General features: G+C 36.9%; 1 protein-coding gene across 3 annotated transcripts; it reads left to right on the forward strand.

Moving 5' to 3' along the window:
- The first annotated feature begins 1,706 nt into the window (after positions 1-1,706).
- Positions 1,707-26,790, forward strand: LOC132063173 (alpha-N-acetylglucosaminidase). 3 transcript variants are annotated; one of them, XM_059455625.1, is made up of 19 exons: positions 1,709-2,395; positions 2,881-2,954; positions 3,502-3,713; positions 4,704-4,825; positions 5,531-5,616; positions 6,539-6,633; positions 6,875-6,956; positions 7,974-8,080; positions 9,004-9,034; positions 9,845-9,962; positions 12,752-12,802; positions 19,780-19,889; positions 20,014-20,116; positions 20,318-20,416; positions 21,804-21,914; positions 22,480-22,742; positions 25,012-25,249; positions 26,294-26,372; positions 26,470-26,790. In XM_059455625.1, exons 1-19 carry the CDS (start codon positions 2,177-2,179, stop codon positions 26,703-26,705), a joined length of 2,436 nt encoding a protein of 811 aa, XP_059311608.1. In that variant the 5' UTR covers positions 1,709-2,176; the 3' UTR covers positions 26,706-26,790. The 3 variants fall into 3 exon arrangements, with proteins under 3 accessions (XP_059311609.1, XP_059311608.1, XP_059311610.1); XM_059455627.1 differs by lacking the exon at positions 2,881-2,954 and having other exon boundaries at positions 2,257-2,395; XM_059455626.1 differs by lacking the exons at positions 5,531-5,616; positions 6,875-6,956 and having other exon boundaries at positions 1,707-2,395.
- Positions 26,791-27,359: the final 569 nt, after the last annotated feature.

Here is a 27,359-nt window from a genome sequence, read left to right on the forward strand (position 1 = left end):
TTATCATAGAGGCTTCGTAGACATAAACGTGGTCGTGGGTAAGACTGTTTCGCTTGTGTTTGCGTTTTCGGATATTCTCGGACCGTATATATGATATACGTATGTATACGTGTACGCGGTGTCGTACCTTCGTATGTATACGTTTCTGTTTTGCTTGCCATGACTTGGGTATTAATGATAGATGGGTACGAGTGCCCAAATCGGCATCAGTAAACGCGACATGTGGTACGGGTCGTGACATTAACAACATAAAAATTGTATTTTTAAAGCTCCATATGAGAAGCAACATCAACAACTTTTTGATGTTGCCTCTGTGAATAAAGTTCAATTGTACGAACTGCATAAAGGCCTGAACTTATTGCTAAAAGATAACTCGGACAACATTCTTAAGCTAATCAATATGTTAAACATCACACACCTTATGATATAGTTTGATTTTAGAATCATAATTTTTCTATAAGAGTCGAACTTGATTATATAAATGCCTATGTGATATCAATAAGGTGTTGATTTCGTGCATTTTAGTCTTAAGTATCTCATGTGCTAGGTTGTGTCAACCTTCTTTTGGATAATGTAATTCATGGTTGTAACCTTTCAATTTTTCAACATTAACATGTACCATACATTGTGACTTTAGATTTCATTATTATCTCAAATAGTCATTCTTATTGAGGTCAATATATTTTGGTATTTTTAGAAGTAATATCTAGTTACAAGAAATAATTGTGTAGATATGTCTTATAATGGACATGATGTTCCATACTCAAACAAATCAATTCTCATAATAATTTTACATTCATTTTTTTGGGCGGATTGCTCTTCCAGGGTAATTACTTTTAAATTTTCTCGAATTTGTGGTTTTAAATTTTCGCCCCTCATATTCGTAGTGTTTTAAGTTGTGCCCTTGACTTTAAAGGTGGGCGAATATACGAAGCTTCGTTCGAACCCCGTTTTCGCGGCATAAAATAGCGAATTTTAAACTCTGCCTTGCAAATTTTTTTTTAAAATTTTGATTGTGCGGCGGCTCGAACCTTGGAACCCTGGGTTTTAAAGCCCAAGAGCAAAATTTAAGATTTCAATTAGGGGAAAGAAAATTTAAAGCACCACCGGCAGCAAGGGCATTAACGCGAATTGCCCTTTTACATTTAGTGTAAAATCTCATAATTGCCCTTTTACATTTAGTGTAAAATCATAAGGTGACTCAATTCTCAATTATCCCCTGCAACTCAAACACACCTAATATAGATTATTTCTTAATAGGAAGAGTTAACTGAATAAACGCTATAATAAAAAAAATATAAGATAATTTAAATATCAAACTTTCACCGATATATTATATATAATATAAAGAAGTATGAACATTTCATCCGTTCTAGGTAGTCCGCTTCTGCCCATTATAATATGTAATTATTCAAAAAATCTTTTATCCTCCGAACTACATGTAAATGGTATATTAGTTCCTCTTCTCGATTAACCTCAATATTAACATTTAGTGGCGTAATTCAATTGGGCAGCTTCCTGACTTTCACATTATTTTTTCACCCCTTTTCCTGCTTCATATATACCAAAGTTTTGTTGTTTCCAAAAAAAAAAAGTTTTGTTAACAAAATAGTATAAACGCCCTAAGTTTACTAGTTATTGAGCTCTATGAGAGAGAAATGCTGATTCAAAATAGTAAAGTCTTCTCTTCCTAAAAAAGAAAAATTATCACTCTTCTCAACTTCAAAAATCTACTCTTCTGAAAAAAGTTGATGCAACTTCTTTTTAGACTTGTGCAGCTTATTTTTTAGACTTTTTAACTTCCCATTTCTCATTCATCCATTAGTAGGCATTTGATTATATGATCAATTTTCAAGTTGTCAAACATTAAGTCAACAGAAATTAAAATTGTCCTCTAAATCCAAAAAGAATAAAAAAGAAAAGAAAAACAGAAATCTTCTCCAGACAACGAAGAACACTAAAACAAAATTATCCAAAAGTGGGACTAAATGTCTAATACTTTAATGTTCAGATTCCCATGATTAGTAAACCTTTAGTTGAAAATTCCAAATGTTAGCCAAAAACCTAACAAAAAAGAAGACACATATCACACTATCCACCATAGAGTGGAGTATTCAAAATTAACATTATAGGATCAGCAACAATTAGACTCATTTTCCAAATTACAAAGAAAAGTATGATAATTATGAAGTCTTTGTTTGTACTTGCAATTCTTTCTTTGTTTCTTTGTAAAGCATATTCAGCAGAAGTGGGATCAGATGCTATAGAGTTTGTGTTAAGGGGTTTGGATAACAAACGGGTGTCATCTGTAGTGCAAGAATCTGCAGCTAAGCGTGTTTTGCAGAGGTTACTTCCTGCCCATTTGCACTCCTTTGAATTTAAGATTATCTCTAAGGTACACTTTACTATTATCTCCCTTGTCTTTTTTCCAGTTTTGGGTTCCTCTCTTTGAATTTAAAGTTTACTGATAAATGCTCAAGATTGTTGAGATAATGTCATTTTTGAGTAACTAGTTGACTTTTTATGGTTATAAGCACACATTTTTGTGTTAACTTTTAGTTGGTGTACTAATAAATTCAAAACCTGCAGCAGAATTTTTGGGTTGAAATGTTTATTGTAACACTTGTTAGTACCATCAGAATTGGTAAATGATTCTTACTTTATGATCACTCTGTATATAATGAGACAATAGCTCTGTCTTGAATAAGTGTAAGAGCTTGTATTTAAGCGGGCTTTCTGTGAGTCGTCTTAGACTGCTGTAAGTTTGGATCTTTTAATATTTTTTTATATTTTTGTTACTGGCACATTTTTTTCCTTGCCAAACTGACTTGCTACTTGAGTATTTGCAATTTATATGTGACATTTCATATGTAAATGTAGGATCTTTGTGGTGGAAGAAGCTGCTTTCGTATAACCAATTACAAGAGTTCAAGCAGAAATTCACCTGAGATTTTGTATGTTAACGAATGGTTACAAGGATCTTATTATGTTACTTTTTGATGTGTATCTTTCTATGACTGTAGAAAATTTGTGTTTTCCTTTAAGCAGACAATGACGGTTTGTACTTCTAATTTATCTTCTTCCTGTTGCACGTTGTTTAAGTAGATGGTTTGGTTTAAGTCCTTGGTTCATGATATTGCCAACTTGCCCCCATACCAGGTGGCTGCTGATTTCTGCAAAGTGACTTGTTTTGGGCAAGTTTCTGATGAAGTTCCTAAAGAGATTAGTTTGTTGATATCAATTAGCACTCTTCGTAATCAGTACGAGCCTTTGAATATGATGTATTATGTCTTAAGGGTTGACAATTGATTGCCGTAGCCTCTCTGGGCATCTGTAGTCCAAATTTTCTTTCAAAGTATAAGACAAGATAATATTTAAAACTTTATTATAATGCAGAGATACAGTTGAACATGTGGCTCAACGTCTAGTTCTGCTTCAATCACTAGTCTGAAAGAGGCTTAAATTAGGTTATGAATCTATCTTTGATTTGTTTTCTCTTAGGATTCAAGGAACTACAGCTGTTGAAATCACGTCGGGGCTTCACTGGTATTTAAAGTATATGTGTGGAGCTCATATTTCATGGGAAAAGACAGGGGGTGTTCAGTTAGCTTCAGTTCCCAAGCCAGGATCACTGCCTCTTGTAGAAGCGAAGGGAGTGACGATCCAACGGCCGGTACCGTGGAACTACTATCAAAATGTTGTCACATCCAGCTGTAAGCATGCTCTCATCCCTCTTCTCCCCCCCCCCCCCCCCCCCCCCCCACACACACACACACCCCTCCCAAACCTTTTGTGCATAAATCTTTGTCTCATAATAAAGTGCAGTTACAGATGCACTATCACTGAAATACTGGTAGTAGTTCATCCCCCAATACATAAATGATGGAGAACATAATGCAGTATGTAGTTGATTTTTCAAGTGTGAGCATCTGTCTTCTGATATTCAAAGCCTTACACCACTGTAATTTCTCTCTGTGTTTTCGCTAGTGAAATTGATGTCTTCTTTTGCCTTTTCTTTCTAGTAACTCTTCCTTGTTCTCTTTAGAACTCATTCCTTTTCTCATCTAATCATAGGACGATGAGACCACATTCATGATGTTCCTCAATCCTCCCTGGCATACATGTGCATAATTAAAGACACTTATTATTTGTATGTTAGTGGTGTGGTGTTTGAGGACTTTCATTTGGATATCTTATGCAATACCAAGTCTCTCTTAGGAAATTCTCTCTTGTGCCTGATCTTATTAGAAGACGATGTCCTAAGAGCAAAATAGAGAAGAAAAACAGATCTAGTTGACAGTTTGTCATCCTTATCTTTTCTAAGGCTGTAACCAGTCTTACTCTGGTCACGGATCAGGAGATTGAAGTCGTGTCAATCAAGAATGTTAAGTTCATAAAGCAAAGCATTTATAATAAGTGATGGAGCTGTAGTATCTCGCAATTTCAGCCATTTTTGTGAACTGTTCCAGTAGGTTTAAGCTGTTCAGATTGAGTTGAGCCTGATTGAAAACCCTTTTACTTGATAGTCTACTCTGTTGAGTGTTGACATTAGGAGAATCACAATTTTTCTATTCATGGATGCTTACTGTTGGTATTTTTTGAGATCCCGCTGGTATAAAAACTTAGCTTATTTCTACTTTTTATAGGTATTTGTGAGATGCTGCTAGTGTAACAGCTTTGCATATTTCTACTTTTCCGTGCAGATTCATATGTTTGGTGGGATTGGCAAAGATGGGAGAAAGAGATTGATTGGATGGCACTTCAAGGAATCAACTTACCTCTAGCGTTTACGGGACAAGAAGCTCTCTGGCAAAAAGTTTTCTTGGTATTCTTATAGCTTTGGATTTTGTGGGTTCAACTAGTTTAATTTTAGGGCCATGGTTGTTGCCATGGCAGTTCCTGCCTGATATTAAATGAGGAAAGTCATAAAAGCTGTTTGATACTTTTGAGCAAGGGCCTGAGTTTTGTGTATGTTTAGGGGGATCAGTTGCGGTAGTACCAATGCTAGAAACCTATCTTTTTGCTAATCCACGCGTTGTTTTCATAGTGCTAATCTCAGCTCTTCTTTCTTGATACTACTTCTATGAAGTAGGCCAGAACTTGGGCATTATTTCAGATGAAGTTTGTTGACTAAAATGTTTAGTCTTTGTTCCAAGTGTTTAAGGTTTCATATGCCATCAGGTAAAAGTTTGTTCTCTGAGAAATCAGCATTTCTCTCTGAGATTTACTGAAACACATCCCCTTCATGCTATTAAGTCTTGACTATTTTAGTTGGTGCTAAAAAGCAATGTGCCAACATCTGCTTAGTGGTACCTTCCTAGTTCTTTTATGATCACTTTGTCCATATCTTATGTTGCTACAGAAATCATATCTGCTTGATGTTTACCTTGGGGTTCTTAATACTGAGTGTGTAAGAGACAAATACCACTGTGCTTGATTAGATATAGCTCATGACAGTCTGATATTGCTTTATAAGAAGCTTTATTAGATGCTTATAATCACTTTCTGGTTCATGTTTGTTTCTGATCAGGATTATAATATTACTACCCAAGATTTAAATGATTTCTTTGGTGGACCTGCCTTCCTGGCTTGGGCTCGCATGGGAAACCTACACGCGTGAGTGCCATAATCTGTCCCTTACTTGTAACTTGTCTTTTCTGTTAAGGGCATTTCCAGCCACAGCAAATGCTGGCGAACTGTATAAGTAACAAATATTATCTGGTTCAGGTATCATGTGAGGCCAGGGCATATAATTTGTAAAGATTTTGTGAATTAAATGTCATGCAACAAATTGACTTTGAATTTCCGTATATGGCGCTCAAAGTTAAAGGGTGTAAGTACCTGAGAAAGGAGGATATTTTGGGTGTTGAACTGGCCTATTTTAGGCTGTTCCACTACATCTAAGTGAGTTGTGCTTGCCTAATAAGATAATAATGAATTCTAAATTTACTTGTCATCTGATTGATTCATGCAATCCCTCTTAGAAGATTAGATGGCCTGCAGGTGATAGGCTAGGTTACCTATAAAAAAATTTCCATCCTATTGCGACCCCTGGTTCTTAATAGATTCTTTTTGCCATGTAATTCATGTTTAACTTAATTTTCTATCAATGTTATAAGAGCTTGCAAAATCGTTTGTGCCTCAATTTTTTGCAAAGCTAAACTGATTCATCTCCATGTTTTTAGCTGTCTATTATCCTTTGCCATTGTGTTTGCCATATTTATGTTGAGGTAAGAAAGACCAGATGCGACATTTTACCCTCACGAGGATTGTTTATCTTAACACAATCCTCATTTATCTTAACACAATCCTCATTTTTCTCAATAGAGTTTGTATTTTTTAAAGATGAAAGTGAAAGCATGGATCCTTATCTGCACTCTTTACTTGTTCATATAGCAGATGTGAGTGACTGCATTCATCCTATTTGTAATATGTTTCTGTTGGGATCTATGCTTCAAATTTTGCTAGGAATTACTCTCTGTATCATATTGTCTGTCATTTTCGGATATTTACACTCCAAAGCTATATTCCACTGCAGATGGGGTGGGCCTTTATCTCAAAACTGGTTAAATATTCAGTTAGCATTGCAGAAGCAGATATTATCTCGGATGCAAGAGTTAGGCATGACCCCAGGTATGACATTATTTTTGGTTTCAAAGGAATCTTTCAACTATTTTGTCTTTCTTCTTTATGTCCGATTACTGATTGGCAGACCATGGCTTCTTTTTTTGATGACAAGACCATGGCTTCTTGTAGCCTGGTGTGCTAATTAAGCTAAAGGTGTTTCTGTTCTTTACTTCTTCAATGCACAATATGATTGCTTACATTAATTTGCTTGTCTCTTTTTTTTTTTTCCTCCTCTAATGGCTGCTAGTGCTTCCATCATTCTCTGGAAATGTTCCAGCGGCACTAAAAAAGATATTCCCGTCTGCAAATATTACGAGACTTGGGGACTGGTATGTCAATTTGAAGTGTGCGGTATCACTGACTTCAATTCCAGTTTATTGTCTCCTTTAAATGTTTCTGTTCCTTCCCTTCCTCTTAGATCGTATTTATTAGAAGTGCTTATATACTGTGTCACGTATTATTTAGCATATTTGGGTAATATTCTTCACCTCCAGCGAATTCATGTTAAGACTCTCTATGCCGCCATAGCATGTGAGATGAGGTGTGGTGATCCTCCTTGATGCCTTAATTGCCTGCCTCCTTTTGATTTTGAGAAGGCATAGGAAACATCACTTCTATTGCTACACTCTGCTGAATATTTCTCATTCTTTAACATTTTCACTGAGCCTCTGTATAGTTTGAGATGGAAACTGACATTGCGCATTGGGGAGACATCTTTTCCTTCCCTCCTACTTTTGACTAATAAAAGTTTTCGTCGGAAAAAATAGAGGACGTCAAATAGGAATAAATCCTTGGGCAGATAGAGCACTACTCTTAACTCTCTGTCTGGATATAGATGGCCACATTTCCATCTTGCCGGTCCTTCTCATAACATTCTTTCCCGTTGCTTCACTCTCCATGCAAAGTTATAGAACTTTTATTCAACATGTTTCTAAACAAAGTCCGGTTTATGTGATGTTCACTAGATGATAAGCTTATGACAGCTAGTGAGATGCTCCCTTTAGTTTGTTTCCTCTGCCTTCTAAATTTATGACAACGTCTCTTCTATAATCTTAAAATGAGCAAGAGTTTTCCAATTTTAAATTCGTATAGAACAATCTACAAATTCCGATGAGCCTTTTTTTGTGTTGAAGTAGGAGTATTTCAAGGACTCACTTTATGTTACAGGTGATAATGAGCCTTCTATTTTTGAAAGTAAAAGTTCTATCCCTGGTAATTTTAATTTCCATGTATCTGAAGTGCTCCCTAAAAACTAAAAAGTACATCTAACTTGGCTGAAAAACATTTATTGTCAGATACTTGGAAGATTTGCTTTTTTAATCTGATGGAGTTTATACTTTTCTTAGGAACACTGTTAGTGGTGACCGTCGATGGTGTTGTACTTTTCTCCTTGCTCCTTCCGATCCCTTATTTATCGAAATTGGAGAGGCATTTATCCGGAAGCAGATTGAGGGTGAGTTATACTTCTGCTTTCAGTTAAAATGATTTCAGGATTCTTCTTTAATGAACTGAACAGCGACAAAAGTTGTTTGGTCTTGAAAAATGTAAAGGATTCTAGACTTTTGGGAAACTTCCTAACCTCTTTTATTCTTGTTCTATTGCTTTATCTTTTTCCGTTTTGAACATAGAACGTTGAGGAGCCAAAGCTTTTTAGCCCATTACGCTTATCTGTTTGTAATTCTATGTTAACTGAACTAAAGGAAAGAAAAAGAATACCAAGGAATTACATGCCACTACACTTCACTGGGGAAACCAATGAGTTCCTCACAGCATGGTTGCTAATTATTGCTATCTGGTAGTGTGTGAATATCGTAAATATAGTCCTGTCACTTGACTCCCCAAAAGAAAAGTAAGGTCAGAATACTATTCTGCTCCACTTGGGGCCTCCTTCCACAAAGAGAGAAAAGATAAGAAAAAAATATCTGTGGTTTAATTCCAACCCCTCAACTAGTATGACTTTCAATAACTAATTCTTCTCTCTTTCTATCTGTCTGTTTGTCTCTCTTCAGTGCCTATATTTTAGTCCAGCTTCAGTATAAGGTGCTGTAATGGATCAAAAATTCCTGTTTGACCTCAATTCCTGCTGAGGAAGAAGGCAAAGCACATATGTAGTAGATCTAGTTTTATTGTGATGCTCATATTTACGGGGGATAGGGTGTGATGCAAATTCCCATTTCAGTGATGTAGCCATACTGTTGGTTGTAGTTCATGAATCATTGTATATATTGTTTGTTTGGCAAGTTGATGCAGGGTATACTTCCTGGCCTTTTCTTTGATAAAAACATAGTCAATGTTTTGCAGCCTCTAATTGGATATTTGCTGTCATTTGATCTTAACTGACTCTTTTGTGATTCATGTTCTGTATGTTCACTGCAGAATATGGAGACATCACCAATATTTACAACTGGTATTCCATCTTCCGTCAAACTACTTCATCTGGCCTATTTATATTGAATTTGCAAGCAGTTTCAAGCTTTTTCACTTTGAACTACTCTATCAAATCATTTTTTCACTTTGATCTGGTTTACAGATTCGTGTTGCATATTATTTGGTTTCAGTTCTTGGGTTATATAAAGGCTTAAGCAGGGTGACAAATTGTTTCTCTTTTGGGCTCTAATAATATACTTTGTATGTTTTTGGGCTTCTTACTTTTTAAGCCTGAAAAAGTTGATTTTATTGTTCTATCTTTTGCATACTGTCTCCTGTGCCTGACAGTGACTATTGATTTAACTGAAATTCTGGTAATGTGATTAGTAGAGATATGGTGCTATAACTTAAAGATTTATTGCTAATAATAAAAAAGATTTATAACTTAACGACAATGATCCTACTTGTTTTTTATATCCTTAAATGTACAATAATCACCTTTTGGCTTTTGCAGCCTGAAAGTACTAGTAGTACTCTTCTCCTTTTTCTTGAAGCATAATCTCTCCTCCTAGATGATCCATATAAGAATGGGAGAGTCACAACTCTTTTCTATCAGAACATTTAAGGGTGGAACTTGTAACAGGGCCTTGCAAAATAAGTGAAGAACTTCTTGGTCTTGACATTAACTGCCCAGCTTAGGGATCTCATCTGGCTGTTTAGGGCATCAACTTTATAATTCTTTTAACTTCCACTCAAGGCTTATTCTTAGTGCCTAGAATAGGAAAATAAAAAATTTCACTTGAATTTTTGGTTTATGATTCGAAATCTGATAAGTGGCATGTTTATGCAGTGATACTTTTAACGAGAACACTCCACCTACTGATGATCCAACATATATTTCATCTCTCGGATCTGCTGTGTACAAAGCAATGTCCAAAGCAAATAACAATGCAGTGTGGTTGATGCAAGTATACTTCTTGCTCTTACTTGGCTGTGATTTATTTAATGATAGCATTATTTGAGGTCTATTGTGATCTGTTGTAAATTTTGGCATCTTAAAACAAGTAGTATAGAAAAATTGTTTGGAAGTTAAAAACATAAGAAATGTGAGCTCAATTCCACTGTTTTTATTTTATAAGAAGAGAAATATGGTAAAAGCTTCAGTAAAAGGTAGATAAACAGCCAGGCCATTACTCTGTCAATAAGAAAAAATCAGATTTAAAGAGATGGGGATTTAAGGGGGGGAAGGGGTGGGGTGGGGAATAGAACCGGGAAGATAAGCCAAGGCTACTATACGCTTGAGTTTCTTAACCTAAGCTTTTTACATTGATTCAAACAGATACAGAAAAAACCGTTTAAGTTGTCAAATAAAAGAACCCCTCATGAAGCAACTCGTCTGAAAAGAAAAGCCCCTAGTCGATTTCATCCACTTTCTGGTTTTCCAAATGGTCCTGCTATATGCCTTTAACAAGAAGATGGAAAACCTGTGAAGCCACAGATGTGCTTCAAGTTAAAGATTCCTACAGCTTGCGGGAATATCATCCTTTATCTTTGAGTATCTAGGGAAATAGCTGGCCTGGCACCTTTCACTATTTTTCATCATTTTCTTTCACTGGCAATCTATATATTCTATGACCTACTTATGCAATTGAATGACTTAGGTAGGAGATGGCGGAGATCTTACTTGTAGATGTGATTAAAAGTTGTGCACTTCTGAGGTTTGGGATTGGGAAAATTCCTTCTTTGATAAAGTACTATGAAGACAGAAGAAACGAAGATATTTTCAGAATGAATTGCTTGGTTATTTCCTTAAGGCATTGGAATTAAATAGCGTTTACAAGTAATCCAGAAAAGAAAAACATGTCTTCACATCCCTGCAGATCTCCTAATTACACATTACAAGGGTTTGAGATGAATATGCAAACAACATACATCGAATGATAGGAAATCGTGAGCCATCTGAGCTGATGGTAGATGTTCTTTTAACCAGCTATGCATACTATAGCAATATGCATCTTCTTGGTGCTTCAGTTACCTTTAGAGTACCTTTACCTTTTCTCAAAAAATAATTATAGGGATTTGGGAATATCTCCATATATACAAGGTATGAACTTCTGCAGGTTTACGGGTTTTTAATGCTTCCCCTCAAGTTAAAGTGTACATATCACATATTACTAGTTTGCCGCAAATATAATCAATTCTACAGCTTCGGAGTGGTTTCTTAAAATTCTTTTCTAATTGATCATTTGAGTTGACAAAAATGAAGCGATACCTATTTCTATGTGCTTTTATGAAACACATGATTGTTAGAGATCAGATTCATTGTTTAATCTCCTTCACACCATAACTCTTGAAAAGGTTGCTTTAGCCATATAAGTGCTCATGTAGCTATAGCCATTGCTCAACACATAAAGAAAATATGTTTTTACATCCCTACTGATCTCCTAAATCATAAGATACAAGGATCCTAGATCATTTCCATATATACAATGTGTTGATCCTTGTCATATTCATAGATTCTTTACACTACCCCTCAATTTGGAGCAAACATGCCATTTACTCCTAGCTTGCCACAAAATAAAATTAATCATGCAGCATCAGAGTGGTTTATACGAATGCTTGCTAGCTAATTATTTGAGTTGACAAAACTCGTTGTAATTCTTTGTCGTTCTGAAGCGTCAACAACAAAGTGCTGGCACATGCGATGTACATACGCGTCTTCCCGGAAACTGAACTTCGTTTGTTGAGGTAACTAGTGGCTGTACTTCCTACCTGAGCAGGAGGTGATGTTTGGATATGGGCTAGAAGTGGAAAATGGGTTGCATCTACCCTTCTTTGCAAACCTTTCCGACTCTGCTTTGAATCGGGGTGCATCTACCCTTCTTTGCAAATCTTTCCTACCTGATTTGAATTTCTTAAAATTGGAAAAAGGGTTCGAAGAACGGACTGACAGTGACACCTTGACTTTGAATGTAAAAGTGAGATGAGAAGAAAAGATTTGAGAATGAATTGTTTGATTGTTCACTAAACCATTGGGATTTAATTAATATTTACGCGTAATCTAGAAAGGAAAAATACCAAATTACGTACCCTAGGATTTAAGATACTTTAATATTTACAAGGTTTGGATCCTTGCTACTTTAACCAATTCGAGACTGTACCTTTTTATGGTTTATTTCATGAATTTTCTCAAGGAATTTCAGGGATTTAAGTGCCACTGACTGTATTTACCTTATCAAGTAAAAAAGTGCCACTGACAGCTGGGACTGAATTCTCAATCTAGTTAGTGCTGAGACAGGATCATTTTTATGGAAAACTTTGTTTTGTTGGAAGGCAAAGAAAGCTAATTGGTTTGTCATACTTCAAAGATTTTAACTGAAATTGTCCTGAGTTTAAGATTGATCGAGTGCTCACTGGTTCATTGTGTTATTACATCTACAATATACCATTATGGATATGAATCTTGGATCCTAGTGACTTAGAGTGAAAGTTGAATCTGTAACAGGAGCTTTCTTTCATCAGTTTTTAGCAATCCACAGATGAATTAGTATGTCATTAGGTTTGGATCTTGTGGTGAATGAGAGTTCTTTTGTCATTGAATCCATTTACCTGGCATTGGTATTTGTATAAAGATTTGCCTTTAGACAAACTTTTCTTGTGATTGACCTCTTTGCTCTAGTCTACATTTAAAAGCTTTGTGTTTCTAGATTGCAGCATGAAGTCATGAACAAACTTCTATTTGATCGGAATTATGCAGGGCTGGCTATTTTATTCTGACTCCAAATACTGGAAGCCACCACAGATGGAGGTACAGTTCTGTAAAGAAAGTAATCTGATTTCCTTATATGACATGGTCAGACTGCTATGAGCCTGTTTGGATGGGCTTAAAAAAAACAGCTTATAAGCTGGACACAGCTTATAAGCTGCTTTAGATAAGCTAAGCCAAACGGGCTGAATTAATTTTTTGGACTTATTTTAAGCACAAAATGGCTTTAAGCTGGCCAGCCAAACACTCAAAAAGGCTGAAAACAGCTTATAGGCAATTTATAAGCCAATCCAAACTGGCTCTATATCATTTTGTACTTTCAGTTAGTATAGCCATTTATTGCTTCATAATTTGTTATGAGTTGTTTTACACTATTTTTAGAATGTTAGAACTTCAAATTCTTAAGTTATTTTTCGATCGGTAAATTGTTAAGTTATATGATGTCTCACGTTTCATATGTATTGAATTTGACACTTATTAATAAGTTTGTCTTGTATTCAGATTATCCAATCATCAATACATCATTTCTCTTCTCTTATTTTCTCATATGGTATCAGTATCTATGGGTTTGTTTGAGACCCAAGTAACTTCTGGTCTTGGGCTTACTGGGTAGTAATCTTTTGTTGTCTGCACGGGCAAAGTCTTTCTTTCTTTTCATAGTTTACCTATTCTTATTTGTTTCTGGCAATTGTTCCGGAGGCACTGCTCCTTATTTCTGGTGATCACTCCCTATTTAGGGAGGATCATTTTGGGGGCACCACACCTATTTTCTGTGACTGTTTTTAGTGGCATTGTGCCTCTTCTATGGTAATTGTTTTGCGGTTTTCCGATGGTTGTTTCAGTGTCACTGCACCACTTTCCGGTGATCATGAGTATTTTATGTGACCATTCTGGTGGCACCACACCTCTGAGTCTTTTCTTTGGTTGCCAATTGAGGTCACACTGCTTTTTGCGCCTACTACTCTGGTCACTTTCCTATGTACTTTTCCTTCGAGTTTCAGTGATCAAAACTTCTCCATCAAGATTCCTTCGACCATAACTTTTATGGCGACTTTCTTGCAAAATTTTCTGATAGTTGTCCTGGCATACTATTATTTGATTATTTTACTTTTCTATGTTAACAAATAAGTAGACTCAAGTTGATCTTCCCACATTTCAGTTTGAGGGTGCTTGTTAGAGTTTAAATGTTAGTGTTAAAATGTTAGATTAAGTTTTTAAGTTGCATATTGTCCCACATAGGACAGTGTTTTGACACGTATATAAGTGTCTTGTTTTCGCCATGCTATGAAGTTACCAATATGTTTCTTCTCTTATTTTTTCACAACTTACAACTCAGAAAGGGTTACTAAATGAGTAAATGTTAAATGGGAATGGCTAATTGAATATTATTGTGTATATTCTGTGATACATGACAGGGTATATAAAGGATGATACCCTAACTACTATCCGTATAAGTCTCAACTACTCTCCCTATCTGAAATAGAGTCCTAAGATTAGAAAACAAGTAAAAGATGTTGAAAATTAAAATATCCCTGAAAACTAGGAAACAAATAACAAATAGCAGTCACAATAGGTCTCTTCCGCTGTTACGCCCCCGCAAGTTGGTGGTGACATTGACAACACCCAACTTGTTGAAAACCCGTTCAAACGAAGCACGCGAAAGCGGCTTGGTGAGTATGTCAGCAACCTGATCTGCAGAGTGTAAATGTTTCACTTCAAGTGTGTTGTTCTGCACTTGTTCCCGAACGAAGTGAAAATCAATTGCAATATGTTTCATTTTGCTGTGGAACACAGGGTTCTGGCAAATGTAGGTTGCACTAACATTGTCACACATGATTTTGGGAATTCCAGTGAGAGGAAACCGAAGTTCTCGACAGAGATTGACTAGCCAATTAAGTTCTGCAGCAGTAGCTGCTACAGCACGATATTCAGCCTCCGTTGAAGAACGTGAAACTGAGCGTTGTTTCTTGGAGGACCAAGAAATAGGAGTGCTGCCAAGATAAATCACGTAACCAGTAGTAGAGGTGCGATCAATAGGGTCTCCAGCCCAATCAGAGTCAGAATAAGCGACCAACCGTGAATCTCGCTCCGTAGTTACTCGAATACCATAGGAGGAAGTGCTATTAAGGTACCTGAGCAGGCGTTTAACCACCTTCCAGTGATCTTGGTTAGGACAATGCATAAACTGAGCAAGCTTGTTTACAGTAAATGCAATATCTGGCCGAGTGAAGGATAGGTATTGAAGCTTGCCGATGAGTTGCCGATATTTGGATATATCAACAGAAGAATCATTCTTCGAAGGAGCAAAAACGGTGGTGGAGCACATCGGTGTAGGCACACCTTTGCTGTCCTGCATATGAACATCATGCAGTAGGTCCATAATATACTTTTGCTGAGACAACAAAACACCATTAGTAGTGCGAAGGACCTCAACTCCCAGAAAGTAATGCAGTGCACCAAGATCTTTAATAGAAAAACGATTGGACAAACCATCAATAACATGACGAACACCAGAAATGTGATTGCCAGTAACGATAATATCATCGACATAAACGAGCACATATGCTGTAAAGCCAAAGTTATGAAAAATAAATAGGGAGGAGTCAGACTTGCACTTATTGAAACCTGCTGATATCAGATAGTTTTTGAGTTCGGTATACCAAGCCCGAGGTGCCTGCTTAAGACCATAAATTGCCTTGTTCAGTTTGCAGACATGATGAGGAAATGAAGAGTCTTCAAAGGCAGGTGGTTGTCGCATATAAACCTCTTCCTCAAGATGTCCCTGTAGAAACGCATTATTTACATCGAGCTCATGAAGGGGCCAGTTATATTGAGTTGCGATGGACATGACCAATCGCACCGTAGTGGGTTTAACCACTGGGCTGAAGGTGGAATGAAAGTCGACACCAGGTCGCTGAGTGAATCCTCGAGCAACTAGACGAGCTTTATACCTGTCAACAGAACCATCAGGATGATGCTTTATGCGAAATAACCACTTAAGTCCACCACGTTCTTCGACGGGTCATAGGGCACCAATTTCCACGTCTGATTTCTAATAAGTGCATCGAATTCAGCCTGCATTGCAGCTCTCCACTGAGGTTGAGATTGGGCTTGTTTGTGAGTTCTGGGAATTGAAATATTTTCAGTAGTGATAAGAAACTGGGAAGGGGGATGTTGGATACTCTTGGACCGAGTAATCATAGGATGGCTGGAAGGTTTGGAAGATAGGTTTGTTGACTTGACCTGTGATGTCTTAGAAGGAGAAATAGAGGGAGCGACTGTTGGCAGGTTGGAAGAGGGTAGAGGTTTGGCTACAGACTGAGAGTTACGGCGTCGATAGGTGATGAGAGGGCGGTTAATTATGGGTGCAGAAGTGGTTGGGTGGGATGTTGAAGGGGATGTAGATAGTGGCAGGACAGAAGCAGTGGGAGAGATACTGCCAGAGTGAGATGAAGATGGATTAGGAGAAGTATTTGGCAATAAAGATGGAGAAGTACCTGAATTGTTGGAGAGGCCTTGGTTTGCGACAGATGTGGATGAAAGTGGCTGTTGAGGCAGTTGCACCGCTGGTGGTGGAAGATCATAACAAGAGTTTAAATCCAAGTTATTATCCTTTGATTTGGGGTCATCGAAACAGATTTCCCAAGATACATTAGTATTAGAATTATTTTTAAATTGGGAAAACATGTGTTCAAAAGGATAATTTTCTTCAAAAAATAATACATCCCTTGATAAATAGATTTTAGAAGTGACAGGATCAAAACACTGGTGGCAGTAATATTTGTTAGAGAATCCCAAATAAACACAAGGCGTTGAACGAGGTTCAAGTTTATTTTTGGCATAGGGTCTAGTCCAGGGATAGCATAAACAACCAAATATTTTTATGGATTCATAATTTGGAGATGCTTTGAATAAAATCTCATATCGGGACTGGTCTTTTAAATTGGGTGTAGTTAACCTGTTTATGAGATAAACTGCTTGGTGACAAGCAAAACTCCAAAATTTGGATGGAAGTGAAGCTTGGTGTTATAGAGTCTTGGTTGTTTCAATAACGTGTCGGTGTCTCCGTTCAACCAAAGCTACTCTTTGTGGCGTATAAGGAGGGGATACCAAGTGTTCAATACCTTGTGTTTTTAAGTATGAGGATAGACTTTCAAATTCACCGCCACCATCGGTATAAAATGAAAGAATTTTTGTTTCAAATTGGCGCTCAAACAAGGGATGTAAAACTTTGAAAACATCGGCAACTTCGTGCTTGGATTTTAGTGTGTACAACCACATATATTTTGAAAAGTGATCAACAAATAAAACGTAATAGCGTTTTTTATCAACAGATAACACAGGGGAAGGGCCCCATAAATCACTGTAAATTATTTGTAGAGGCCGTTTGCTTTGCAAGGAATTTGCAGAAAAAGGTAACCTGTGCATCTTATTTGAACAACAAGAATTACAAATGGAAGAAATTTTTGAATCTAAAAATGGAAGAGAAAACTTCTGCAAAAGCTTATTTAAAACGCGACTGTTGGGATGTCCCAAGCGCCGATGCCACAGGTGCAAAGGAATGGCCACATTGCATTGAGGATGGGTGCTTGTACTGCCTGGTGGCCACTCGTAAAGTCCACTTTTACTCTGCCCGCGCACCAGAGGCGCCCCCGTAGTCAGGTCCTTCACAAGATAATGAAAAGGGAAAAATTCAATAGATGTTTGATTGTCACGACAAAATTGTGAGACTGAGATAAGATTTCTTTTTATAGCAGGGGCACACAGAGTATTAAGTAAGGTAAATTGATAATTCGATGCACGTAAATTAGTGTTTCCAGTGTGAGAAATTGGTATAGTGTTACCATAACCCATTGAGACCGTTTCAGGACCGTGATAATCCTGTGTAGTAGTTAGGCTGTGAGCATCAGATGTAATGTGATGAGTGGCTCCGGAGTCGACAATCCAAGGTTCCTGATGTTGGAGTAGACGTCCAGCATAGGTGGCAAGTGCTTGGAGGTGATTATGGGACCGTGACCGACAAACTCTTGCTGAGTGACCAGGACGATCACAAAGTTGACATCGTAGTTCATTGCCTGAAGGTTGTTGCTGCCATTGCTGGTTTCTCCTTGGGTTCCGTTGTTCCCTGTTTTGTTGAGGGCGCCATTGTTGATTGTTGGGCGAGGCATTGTTTCCTTGCCTGCGGTTGTTGTTGTTGTTGCGAGGAGAAGCTATACTGGTCCTTTGAGCAATTGCTGCGGTTATGGGTGGTGTTTTCTTAGATTCTTCATGTTTGAGAAAAAGTTCATGGTCAATCAGCTTCTCGTATAATTCCTCATAGGTGACAAAAGTGTCACGTGATCTGATAGCAGCGGAAATCTCTCGAAACTCTGGGCCAAGACCACTCAGAATTTTGACAATGAGTTCTTCATTCGTAACTGGTGCTCCGGCAGTTGCGAGTTCATCAGAGAGTGAGCGAATCTCGCGTAAATAATCTGCTACAGATCGAGATTCCTTTTGAAGCCGAGCAAGCTGGTCTCGGAGACTAAAAATTCTAGTCTGAGACTTGTTAGCAAAAGCAGTATGGAGAAGGATCCATGCTTTGTGAGCAGTAGCTGCTGTTGCAACAGTTGATGCTAGTGTTGGATCAACTGATGTCATGAGGGCATTTTGTATAAGTTGATCCTGGCAGAACCAGGTCTCGTAGGCAGGATTTACTGTGCTTTGGTTGTCTTGAGTTATTGTCTTGGGTGGTGCAGCGGAGGAGCCATCAAGATGGCCAAATAATTTGTGACCATTCATGAGCATTGAAACTTGAGCCTTCCAAGTTGCAAAATTATGACTGCTAATGAGCTTGATTGGTAATTGAGTGGCGGGATTGAATTGGACGATGGGGTTGTTTGCGGCAGTGTTATCAGCATTAACAACGTTGGTAGGAGGAGCCATTGAGACAACAGATCAGGTATTGTGTGAGAACTGTAGAAAAGAGAAAAAAAAATCAGTCTCGTGTGAGCAGTGGCGCTGATACCATAAAAGGGAATGGCTAATTGAATATTATTGTGTATATTCTGTGATACATGACAGGGTATATAAAGGGTGATACCCTAACTACTATTCGTATAAGTCTCAACTACTCTCCCTATTTGAAATAGAGTCCTAAGATTAGAAAACAAGTAAAAGATGTTGAAAATTAAAATATCCCTGAAAACTAGGAAACAAATAACAAATAACAGTCACAATAGGTCTCTTCTGCTGTTAAATGTATCATGCTATTTCACTGTCCAAATTCCCTTTTTTTGCTTCTGATTCTGTCACTGCTTATATACATATATCCACTTAAGCGCTAAGGGAGATTAACCAGGAGAAAATTAGAAAAATAATCTCTGATTTGAAGTACATGTGAGTATGTGGTTCTTACATTTCTTTATCTCCTTTTTAGTTATGTGATAGTGTCACTTATGAAAGAAAAGTAATTTGATAGTATCATGCTCTTGATGTCGGTAATTACAAAAATAGACTTTTTGAATACAGTGTACTTGGATAGTACTAAATGACACTTCCTGAACATCTAAAGGGATTGACAGTTTTTTTTGTCATATACGTGGTGACTACTTACCTCTTTCACATTACCTATGTGCTGGAGGGGAGAAAGCATAGTCCTAGGCAAACATTAGCAAACATTCCCTTGTTATAGAAACTATTACAATTGTAATATATATGTTGTAAAAGATTTTAAGCATCCACAAATAAATCCCACGCCACTTGCTCTGGTTCATGGAAAGGGAATGAGAAGACTTAGCTATCTAACCTAGCTTGCATTTTGCGACTGGAAGGCACTGATTTTTCTGAAGCCAAAATACTCAGTTTAGAGGACAATATGATCTCCTTATTCCTTCCATATTTGTAAAGTCAATCTTTTAGCAACAAAAAGGACAAAAAAAACATCGTACACCTGACAAGAGCATATTTCTCCATCAGAGTTTTATAATTCGCACAGACTGTTGTTCTTACTTAATTTTAACTTTTTTGCTTCCAAACAGGCACTTTTACATTCTGTTCCCCATGGGAAGATGGTAGTTCTTGATCTATTTGCTGATGTCAAACCAGTATGGAAATCATCTTCTCAATTCTATGGCACTCCTTATATCTGGTAATCAGAGGGTACTATGTGGAAACAACTGTGTATAATTTGGTTTCTGAATATGTTATTTCACCTATTATGAAGCTTGAGTATGAACCAATTCTTTTTCCAATGTTACCGTAACAAAACATAGGTGTATGCTGCACAACTTTGGAGGCAACATTGAAATGTATGGAGTGTTAGATGCAGTGGCTTCTGGTCCTATTGACGCCCGCACAAGTGAGAACTCAACAATGGTAAAATCTCTTATCATTTTATGGAAATTATTTTATTCTTTGTTTTCTCTCTAAAGTTATTATTCAGAATTTTAAACTTTTTATGACTCTATCCTCTTGCACAGTTGCACTACTATGATGTAATTGAGTTTTTAATTTATTTCCTTGAATTTGTCCAATGTCCATTACTATTTACTTTGCTTGCTGGATTCTCATTGGCAGGTTGGTGTTGGAATGTGCATGGAAGGAATAGAACACAATCCAGTTGTCTATGAGCTGATGCCCGAAATGGCATTTAGAGGGGCTAATTTTCAACTTCAGGTAACGACCTTGTGTCAATTAGAAATCATGATAATTATCACCACAGAATTTTTTTGCTCATTCACTGTAAGGGCCTTTTCAATTCAATCCCCCTTCCTATCTTGAACTATATGGTTCCTAGCTCGTTATACAACGAATTTGTTGCATAAGGCTATACTTTTGACTTTAGTATACAAAACTGTAAAACCTATAGAAGTGAATCAACTTTCAGCCTAGAATTCTTAGATGTTTGTTCTTTGCTGTATTCTTTTGCTTTTGCAATTTCTCCTGTGATCTTTTGAAATTTTACTATAAAATAGCTCGAACCTTGTAAAAATATGTTGATTTGGATCAAAGGTGATTTTTGATCTTAAACTATTTGCTATAGACAAAAGCAGTATTGGTGCCTTGTGGATGAGGTTTGAACTGATTGGCCTCTATTGTGTTCATATCAATCTTTATCAAAAAGCTCATGTTTGTGCACTTCTTTTTCCTATACGAATGCAGGAATGGGAATTACTGAGCTTAATTATCTTTGATGATTTCTACCGACCTTTAGACATATTTTATTGAATCTCTCTCTATATAAAGCTGATAACATTGCATGTTGAGGGGTGTGATATGATTCAGTAGTTGTTTGCTGTTTTACTGAAATATGATTTATGCTACTGCAATTTCCTTGATACTTGTTTTACTCAATATTAATCAATCTAAGATTGGGCTAGCTCTATAAGTAACCAAAGCCTCCTAATGTTTTTTTTAATCTGATAAGGGTGCAGTTTTATGATTGATTCTTGAATACACTCTCAACATACCATTTAATATATTATTATGCTGTCTAAATGGGGAAATTGAAGGCATATAAATCATTAGAATTATGTCTGTGCTTATGATATTGTTTGTTATCATTGGTGTCAACTTCAAACAGATGCCCGAGTTGTGCTGAATAGTGTGTATTAAAGCTTGTTGCCATTTCTTATCTCAATTTTTTCCAATATGGTAAACCCAACCCTGAATTTTAATGTGACACCATTTCGTTTCTCGAATTTTGTCCAATATAGTAAATCTTACCCCCCAAACCCCCTACCCAGGAGTCAATAGTGGCCCTTTCACTTTGTTCCCTTGGGGACTCTAACTCCAAAACTCTCTTGGGTGGGAGTGGAGTGCTCTTGCCAAAGGAACTACCTACTTGTCTTCTTTTCTCCCTGATAAAATAAAGAGAGATTTATACTAGTAGTGAAAAGCAAAGAAGGTACAGCGTCTGAACAAAACTTCTCAAGAACGTCTGCTGCGGTGGATTTGTATTTGAAACTCGTATTCACTGGCCTCACCTGTGTTTAAATCTCCTAAACCCAAAATTTATTATTAATGCCGATCCTCACATCAAATTTTATTTGTTTCTGCATAGGGATGGTTGAAATCCTATTCTCGTAGACGTTATGGTAAAGTGAATGATCAAATTGACGCTGCTTGGGAGATCCTTTATCACACAATCTACAACTGCACTGATGGAATAGCTGTAAGTTCTTCATTATTGTCTGTGCTCAAACATTTCTCTAAGGAGAATGGATTGATAATCATTTCTTTTATATCTGGAGATATAATATTCTGGAGCTTCTGATGTATTATATCATATATGCTAGATTAGTGCTGTTATGAAGTCATCAGTCTTAACTAGTATGTGTGTTTAGGTTGAACTGATAACTAGGCAACATGTTTCTAGCTACAATTATGATGCAATTAGCTGCTCATTGTGTCTCAGCATCTTATTACTGAAAACTATATGAATATCCAGAATTAATATCTGTCTTCAACTGAAAATGCATATCTTGTACATTGGAAATCGTTCACAAATTTCGCTTGCTTATCGAAGCATGTTCAGTTATCGTAATCTATTCAGGAGAAACGAGGAGAGAAATCCTGTATTAAAGCCATGATCTAAAAGTTCTTCGAAGCACTACATATTACATCCCAGTTTTCATGATCAGTCACTACCTATAAAAAAAAAAAAACTAATTTTCATGATTTGTCACTGGCATTTGTTTCTTTCCTGACCCTGGCCTCTTCCCTTGTGCAATTTGTAGTTTCACAACACAGACTACATTGTGAAATTCCCTGACTGGGACCCCTCAGGGAAGACGGGAACTGATATCTCGGGGACTGATATTTCCAGTCAGAATGGGATGCAAAAACTTGCAGGGTTCCAGTGGAATAGACGGTTCCTTTTCTCTGAAAAAAGCTCCAGCCTCCCAAAGCCTCACCTATGGTATTCTACAGAGGATGTCATCAAGGCATTAAAGCTATTCCTTGCTGCAGGAAAAGAACTTTCTGGAAGCCTCACGTATAGGTAAAGGCTGATTCTGACTTTCAGAAGTGATGAAAAATGACCTTTAATTCCTGGCACATATAAATTCATTCTAACTCTTAAAAAGAGGGGTCAAAAACTAAAATTTCTTAGAAAATCTATGCATCTGTATGAATAAAGTTGATCCAAATTTGTCAATTTGGAACCCTAAAAAATTGCATTAATGCTTTGTTATGCATAAGAAGACTAAGTATAATCCAGATTAGTAGTCATGTTATATTATGTAGAAAAAAGAGAAAAGTGACCTACCAAAATATGTAGTTCTTTTGTCCCCCCAATCGACATCAGGATACTGCCAAATATAGTAATATCAAATGAACAAAATTAAAACCACTTATGTAATTAGCAACTTCAAAAGTTTCAGAGCACCCTAAAAAAGCCAAGTGTTGTACAATGGTGACATGGTTGCTCCAAGGAAACTGTAATTCTGAGTAGCTACTTCTGAGCAAGAAGCCGCTTAGCCGCTACTCATATAAGTGGCTTCTATGAAAAGTCATGGTGAAGCAGCTTATTAGATGTCCCTTATCTTGTACAGAATCCATGATGCATGTGGGATATTGATTTCGTGGGTTCAACAGAGCTTTCACAGGCAAGCCGCCTGATGTTCTGCATCTGCAGGCTTTGCCCTTTGCCAATATGAGCTTCACCTCTCCCATTGCCCTTCCCCGATGCACTTAAGATTAACCAATATTTCGAACAACGAGTCTGTAATTTTTATAAGAAAGCGTCTGAGCTGTTTAGTGGCTTTCTGTTAACAGTTACCTCGTTATTTTAGCAGCTTCTTTTTTTTTATTTTTTATGGTAAGAATTTTCAAATCGAACCTGCTATTTGGATAATGTCTTCGTTGTTTTTCCATTCCCTTCAAAAATCAAAAATATTTTCATCTAAAAGCCAGCTATTGGCGAAGCCACTTTTTTGAGGAGCTGCTTTTCCAAATGATCCTGTATGTTAGTAATTATTTTTGGTAGAGGTATTCTGTAATAATTTCAAAAGCAGTAATGTTTTAAGGGAAAAAATTCAAATTGCTTATAAAGACAACTTTATCTCTACTTCTGAATCCATTTTCCTTCAAGTATAATGAAGCCCTAATTTTTACCTTAATAGTTGTGACTAAGCTTGTGAGCTCTCAATTGGGAGGAAGAGAGCGCACCCAATAGTGTTGCCTAGTGGTCAATGAGTGAGTTGAGAGACCTATGAGGTCTCAGGTTTAAATCCTAACGAAGGCAAAAAAAGAAACACTTGGCGATTTCTTCCAATCTGCCCAAGCCTTGATGGACAGAATTACCTGTACTTGTACTGGTGGGAGGTAACAGGTACTCTGTGGAATTAATTGAAGTGCACGCAAGCCGGCTCGAACGCTACAGTTATAAAAATACTGGGAAAAAGGGAGTATAATATCTTAATAAGAAATTATTGGTGATGTACTGTTTCCGTTAACCTTATAATACTCTTGAAGAAACGTAAACGGAAAGTCTAGGATGTTTATATATGCTATTTCAGATAGTGGGTAGTATAAGTCAAGTTCAAAATTCCAGTACTTTTTTTTCTTCTTTTTTGATAACGATTCCAGAACCTTTTTTCAAAACCATTTGATGTATTCGTGGGCTTCGCATTGTCTTTCATGCACATGGCATGCACCTTCTGATTAATACGAGCTGCTCGCTATGTTTCATTTTTCATGAAGGATATTGAGTCCCACATCGGCAGGGAAATTGGACTTCCTATATCACCTCATGAATTAGTTTTTGGGGTTGAGTTAGGCCCAAAGTCCGTTTCTTTATCAAAGGTGTTTGTTGGAATGGAGTTTAAGTAAGAGAGACTTTTAACATATAACATAAATAGAAGATAACAAAAGTACCGTGTTAGTATCTTGCAGTCTTCAATATGCCATGTTATAATTCCTATGAGAGCATGTTATTAATACAAAAACGAAAATGTTAAGAATAATGAACTTCCAAATACAGAAAGGTGTTGACCTTATTGGAGCTAACAAAAGGAGTATCATATAAAATGCAATAGAGAGAGTAGTTATTATAAATAAGAAAATTCAAAATCCTGTAACTAAAAAGAAAGGCATTGGGAGGACAGTCAATAGAAATTAAATGACAACATGTAAAATCTTGAACTCTGAAATTCTAGCCATTTTGAATTTCATTGGAGGAGCTGAATATGTATTATTTTTCTCATGTGCACAATGAAAATGATCATAAATATGAGAACTGCCTCTAATTGTGTATTTGCTTTCAACAGATACGATTTGGTGGATTTAACCAGACAATCACTTTCCAAGCTTGCAAACCAGGTTTACTTGGATGCAATATCTGCTTTCCGCCATGAGGATGCTAAAACATTGAGTCTGCATAGTCAGAAATTCCTTCAACTTATCAAGGACATTGACATACTTCTAGCAACTGATGATAATTTTCTACTTGGAACGTGGCTGGAGAGTGCCAAAATCTTGGCTATGAATTCTGATGAAATGAAGCAGGTGAGAACAGCTAAATGAAGATATCTCATACGTTCTGCCAATTTGAGTAACTTGATTTAACAGGAAAAGGAAAATGAGAGTGAAATTTCTCAAGTTAAATTAAATTTAGTAGTGATTAAAATGTACCTTGCCTTGTAGAATGATAGAAAAACAGAAGAATCAACCAAGTGAAAGTAATAAATTCTATTGGCTTTTGCTCCATTTGCTGGCCATAGACTTTTGTGGGTGTGTTTGGTATGAAGGAAAGCGTTTTCTTGGAAAACAAGTGGGTTTCTTACTTATTTTCTAGTGTTTGGTAAGTAAGCAAAAAGATATTGTCCGAAAAGCATTTATATGTAATTTAGCAAAACACCATGTGGGTGTGATGGGGAGGAGTCGGGGGGTGGGATGGTCAAGCGGTGGTGATTGAGGGTGTTGGGTGGGTGGAGAGGAGACAATGAACTTGGAATGTTACTTATCGAACTTGTTTTCCCTACTTCAATTAGGGAAGTCATTTTCCTCATTTTTAAGGAACTTGTTTTCTAGAGAAAAATGTTTTCCAAAACATTTTGACCAACCAAACATGGGAAAATCTCCATACCAAACACACCCTGTATGTGATCTAGTTTTCCTAATTTGGGACTTCTATGGTGAAGCCCAGACAATGACTCTTGACATTAAATTATCCCCTCATTGACTAACATCACACTCTTTTATCAGAATCCTACGAGTTGGCTCCTTCAATTGAACCAACCCCATCAGCCAACCCATGGAAAAGCTTGCTCAGAAAAAACACCCTTCCATAACCATTAGAGGCCCCACTTTTCAAGGATGCATTTTCCAGCTTACGGAAATGGCATGGATGTAGGAAATTTGCAAGATGCAACATAGGGACATCCTTCTTCCAGTAAAAGAATTCAGTTTTTATTTTTTTTTAACTGACCTCAAGCTTCAAACAGAATTTCCATATTTGCTGAGGTTCTGTCTACTGAATCATTGACATTAATAACGTTAGGGGTTCGTCATGACTCATGTCTACTAATCCTTCGGTTATTTTCTTTTTAGTATGAGTGGAATGCAAGGACACAAATAACTATGTGGTATGACAACACAAAGTACAATCAGAGTCACCTTCATGATTATGGTAAGCTCTATTTCTGTCAGATAATTCGGCTTCTTTATTTTCACTTTATATCATAAATATTGTTAAGGATTTTGATATTATACTTGTCTTTACTCAGCAAACAAGTTTTGGAGTGGCTTATTAGGAGCATATTATCTGCCACGAGCATCGATGTATTTCAAGCTCCTGTCTAAAAGCTTGGAAGAAAAAGTGGACTTCGACTTGTTGGAATGGAGAAAAGAGTGGATTGCATATTCAAATAAGTGGCAAGAAAGTACAGAACTTTACCCTGTGAAGGCTCAAGGAGACGCCCTTGCTTTTGCTACTACTCTATTTGAGAAATATTTCAGTTGAGACAAGATTATTCATTTCCACAATCGAACATGAACAGAAATGGAAACTTTCCATGATTGTACAATAATAACTCTGGTTCTATTTCTGTTTTATCTATCTCTCTCTCTCTCTCTCTTTCTGTTTTCTCTCTCAGGTGGATGATATATTTCATAGAAAGGGGTATTGGCTGTGACAATAATTTATTCATCTGGTCCTAATCTGTTAGTTTCACAGCATGCCTCTCAAAGGAAATGTTCTTCCCTTTTACTTTAAACTCATGAGTGGATTGAAGTGCCAACTGATATTCCCTGAGATTACCAACCACTGAACTCCCAAGACAATACAACATCCTCCTAAAGGTAGGATTAAGATGTTTGTGGTGAAGTCGACGCCTAACATTCTCCAAGAAAACCCTATACTCAAGTGTTGTGCACCTTATTACCATCAACCACTGATATTGAAAAGAGAGCTACAGTTTTCATGGGACACCCCCAGTCTTTAGCATTGTTCAAATCTAGGAAGTTGGTGAGTACTTACCTGTTTCAATCTAACTGTGAACAACTATTCCTATTAGAAATCCATTAACTTTCATTGTACAATCATGCAACGCAGTAATTGCATGCATAGATTCTTGAGGGGTAACTACAAGTCCAGTATTAACTTTCTGCAAGGGTC

The sequence above is a fragment of the Lycium ferocissimum genome, chromosome 7, assembly GCF_029784015.1.
Source record: "Lycium ferocissimum isolate CSIRO_LF1 chromosome 7, AGI_CSIRO_Lferr_CH_V1, whole genome shotgun sequence".
Classification (NCBI taxonomy): domain Eukaryota; kingdom Viridiplantae; phylum Streptophyta; class Magnoliopsida; order Solanales; family Solanaceae; genus Lycium; species Lycium ferocissimum.

Coding starts and splice junctions, on each gene's coding strand:
- LOC132063173 (XM_059455625.1), top strand. CDS start 2,177: ATGATAATTATGAAGTCTTTGTTTGTACTTGCAATTCTTTCTTTGTTT. Junction 20,117..20,317: donor CAAGTGAGAACTCAACAATG/GTAAAATCTCTT, acceptor TCTCATTGGCAG/GTTGGTGTTGGAATGTGCAT. Junction 20,417..21,803: donor GGGCTAATTTTCAACTTCAG/GTAACGACCTTG, acceptor GTTTCTGCATAG/GGATGGTTGAAATCCTATTC.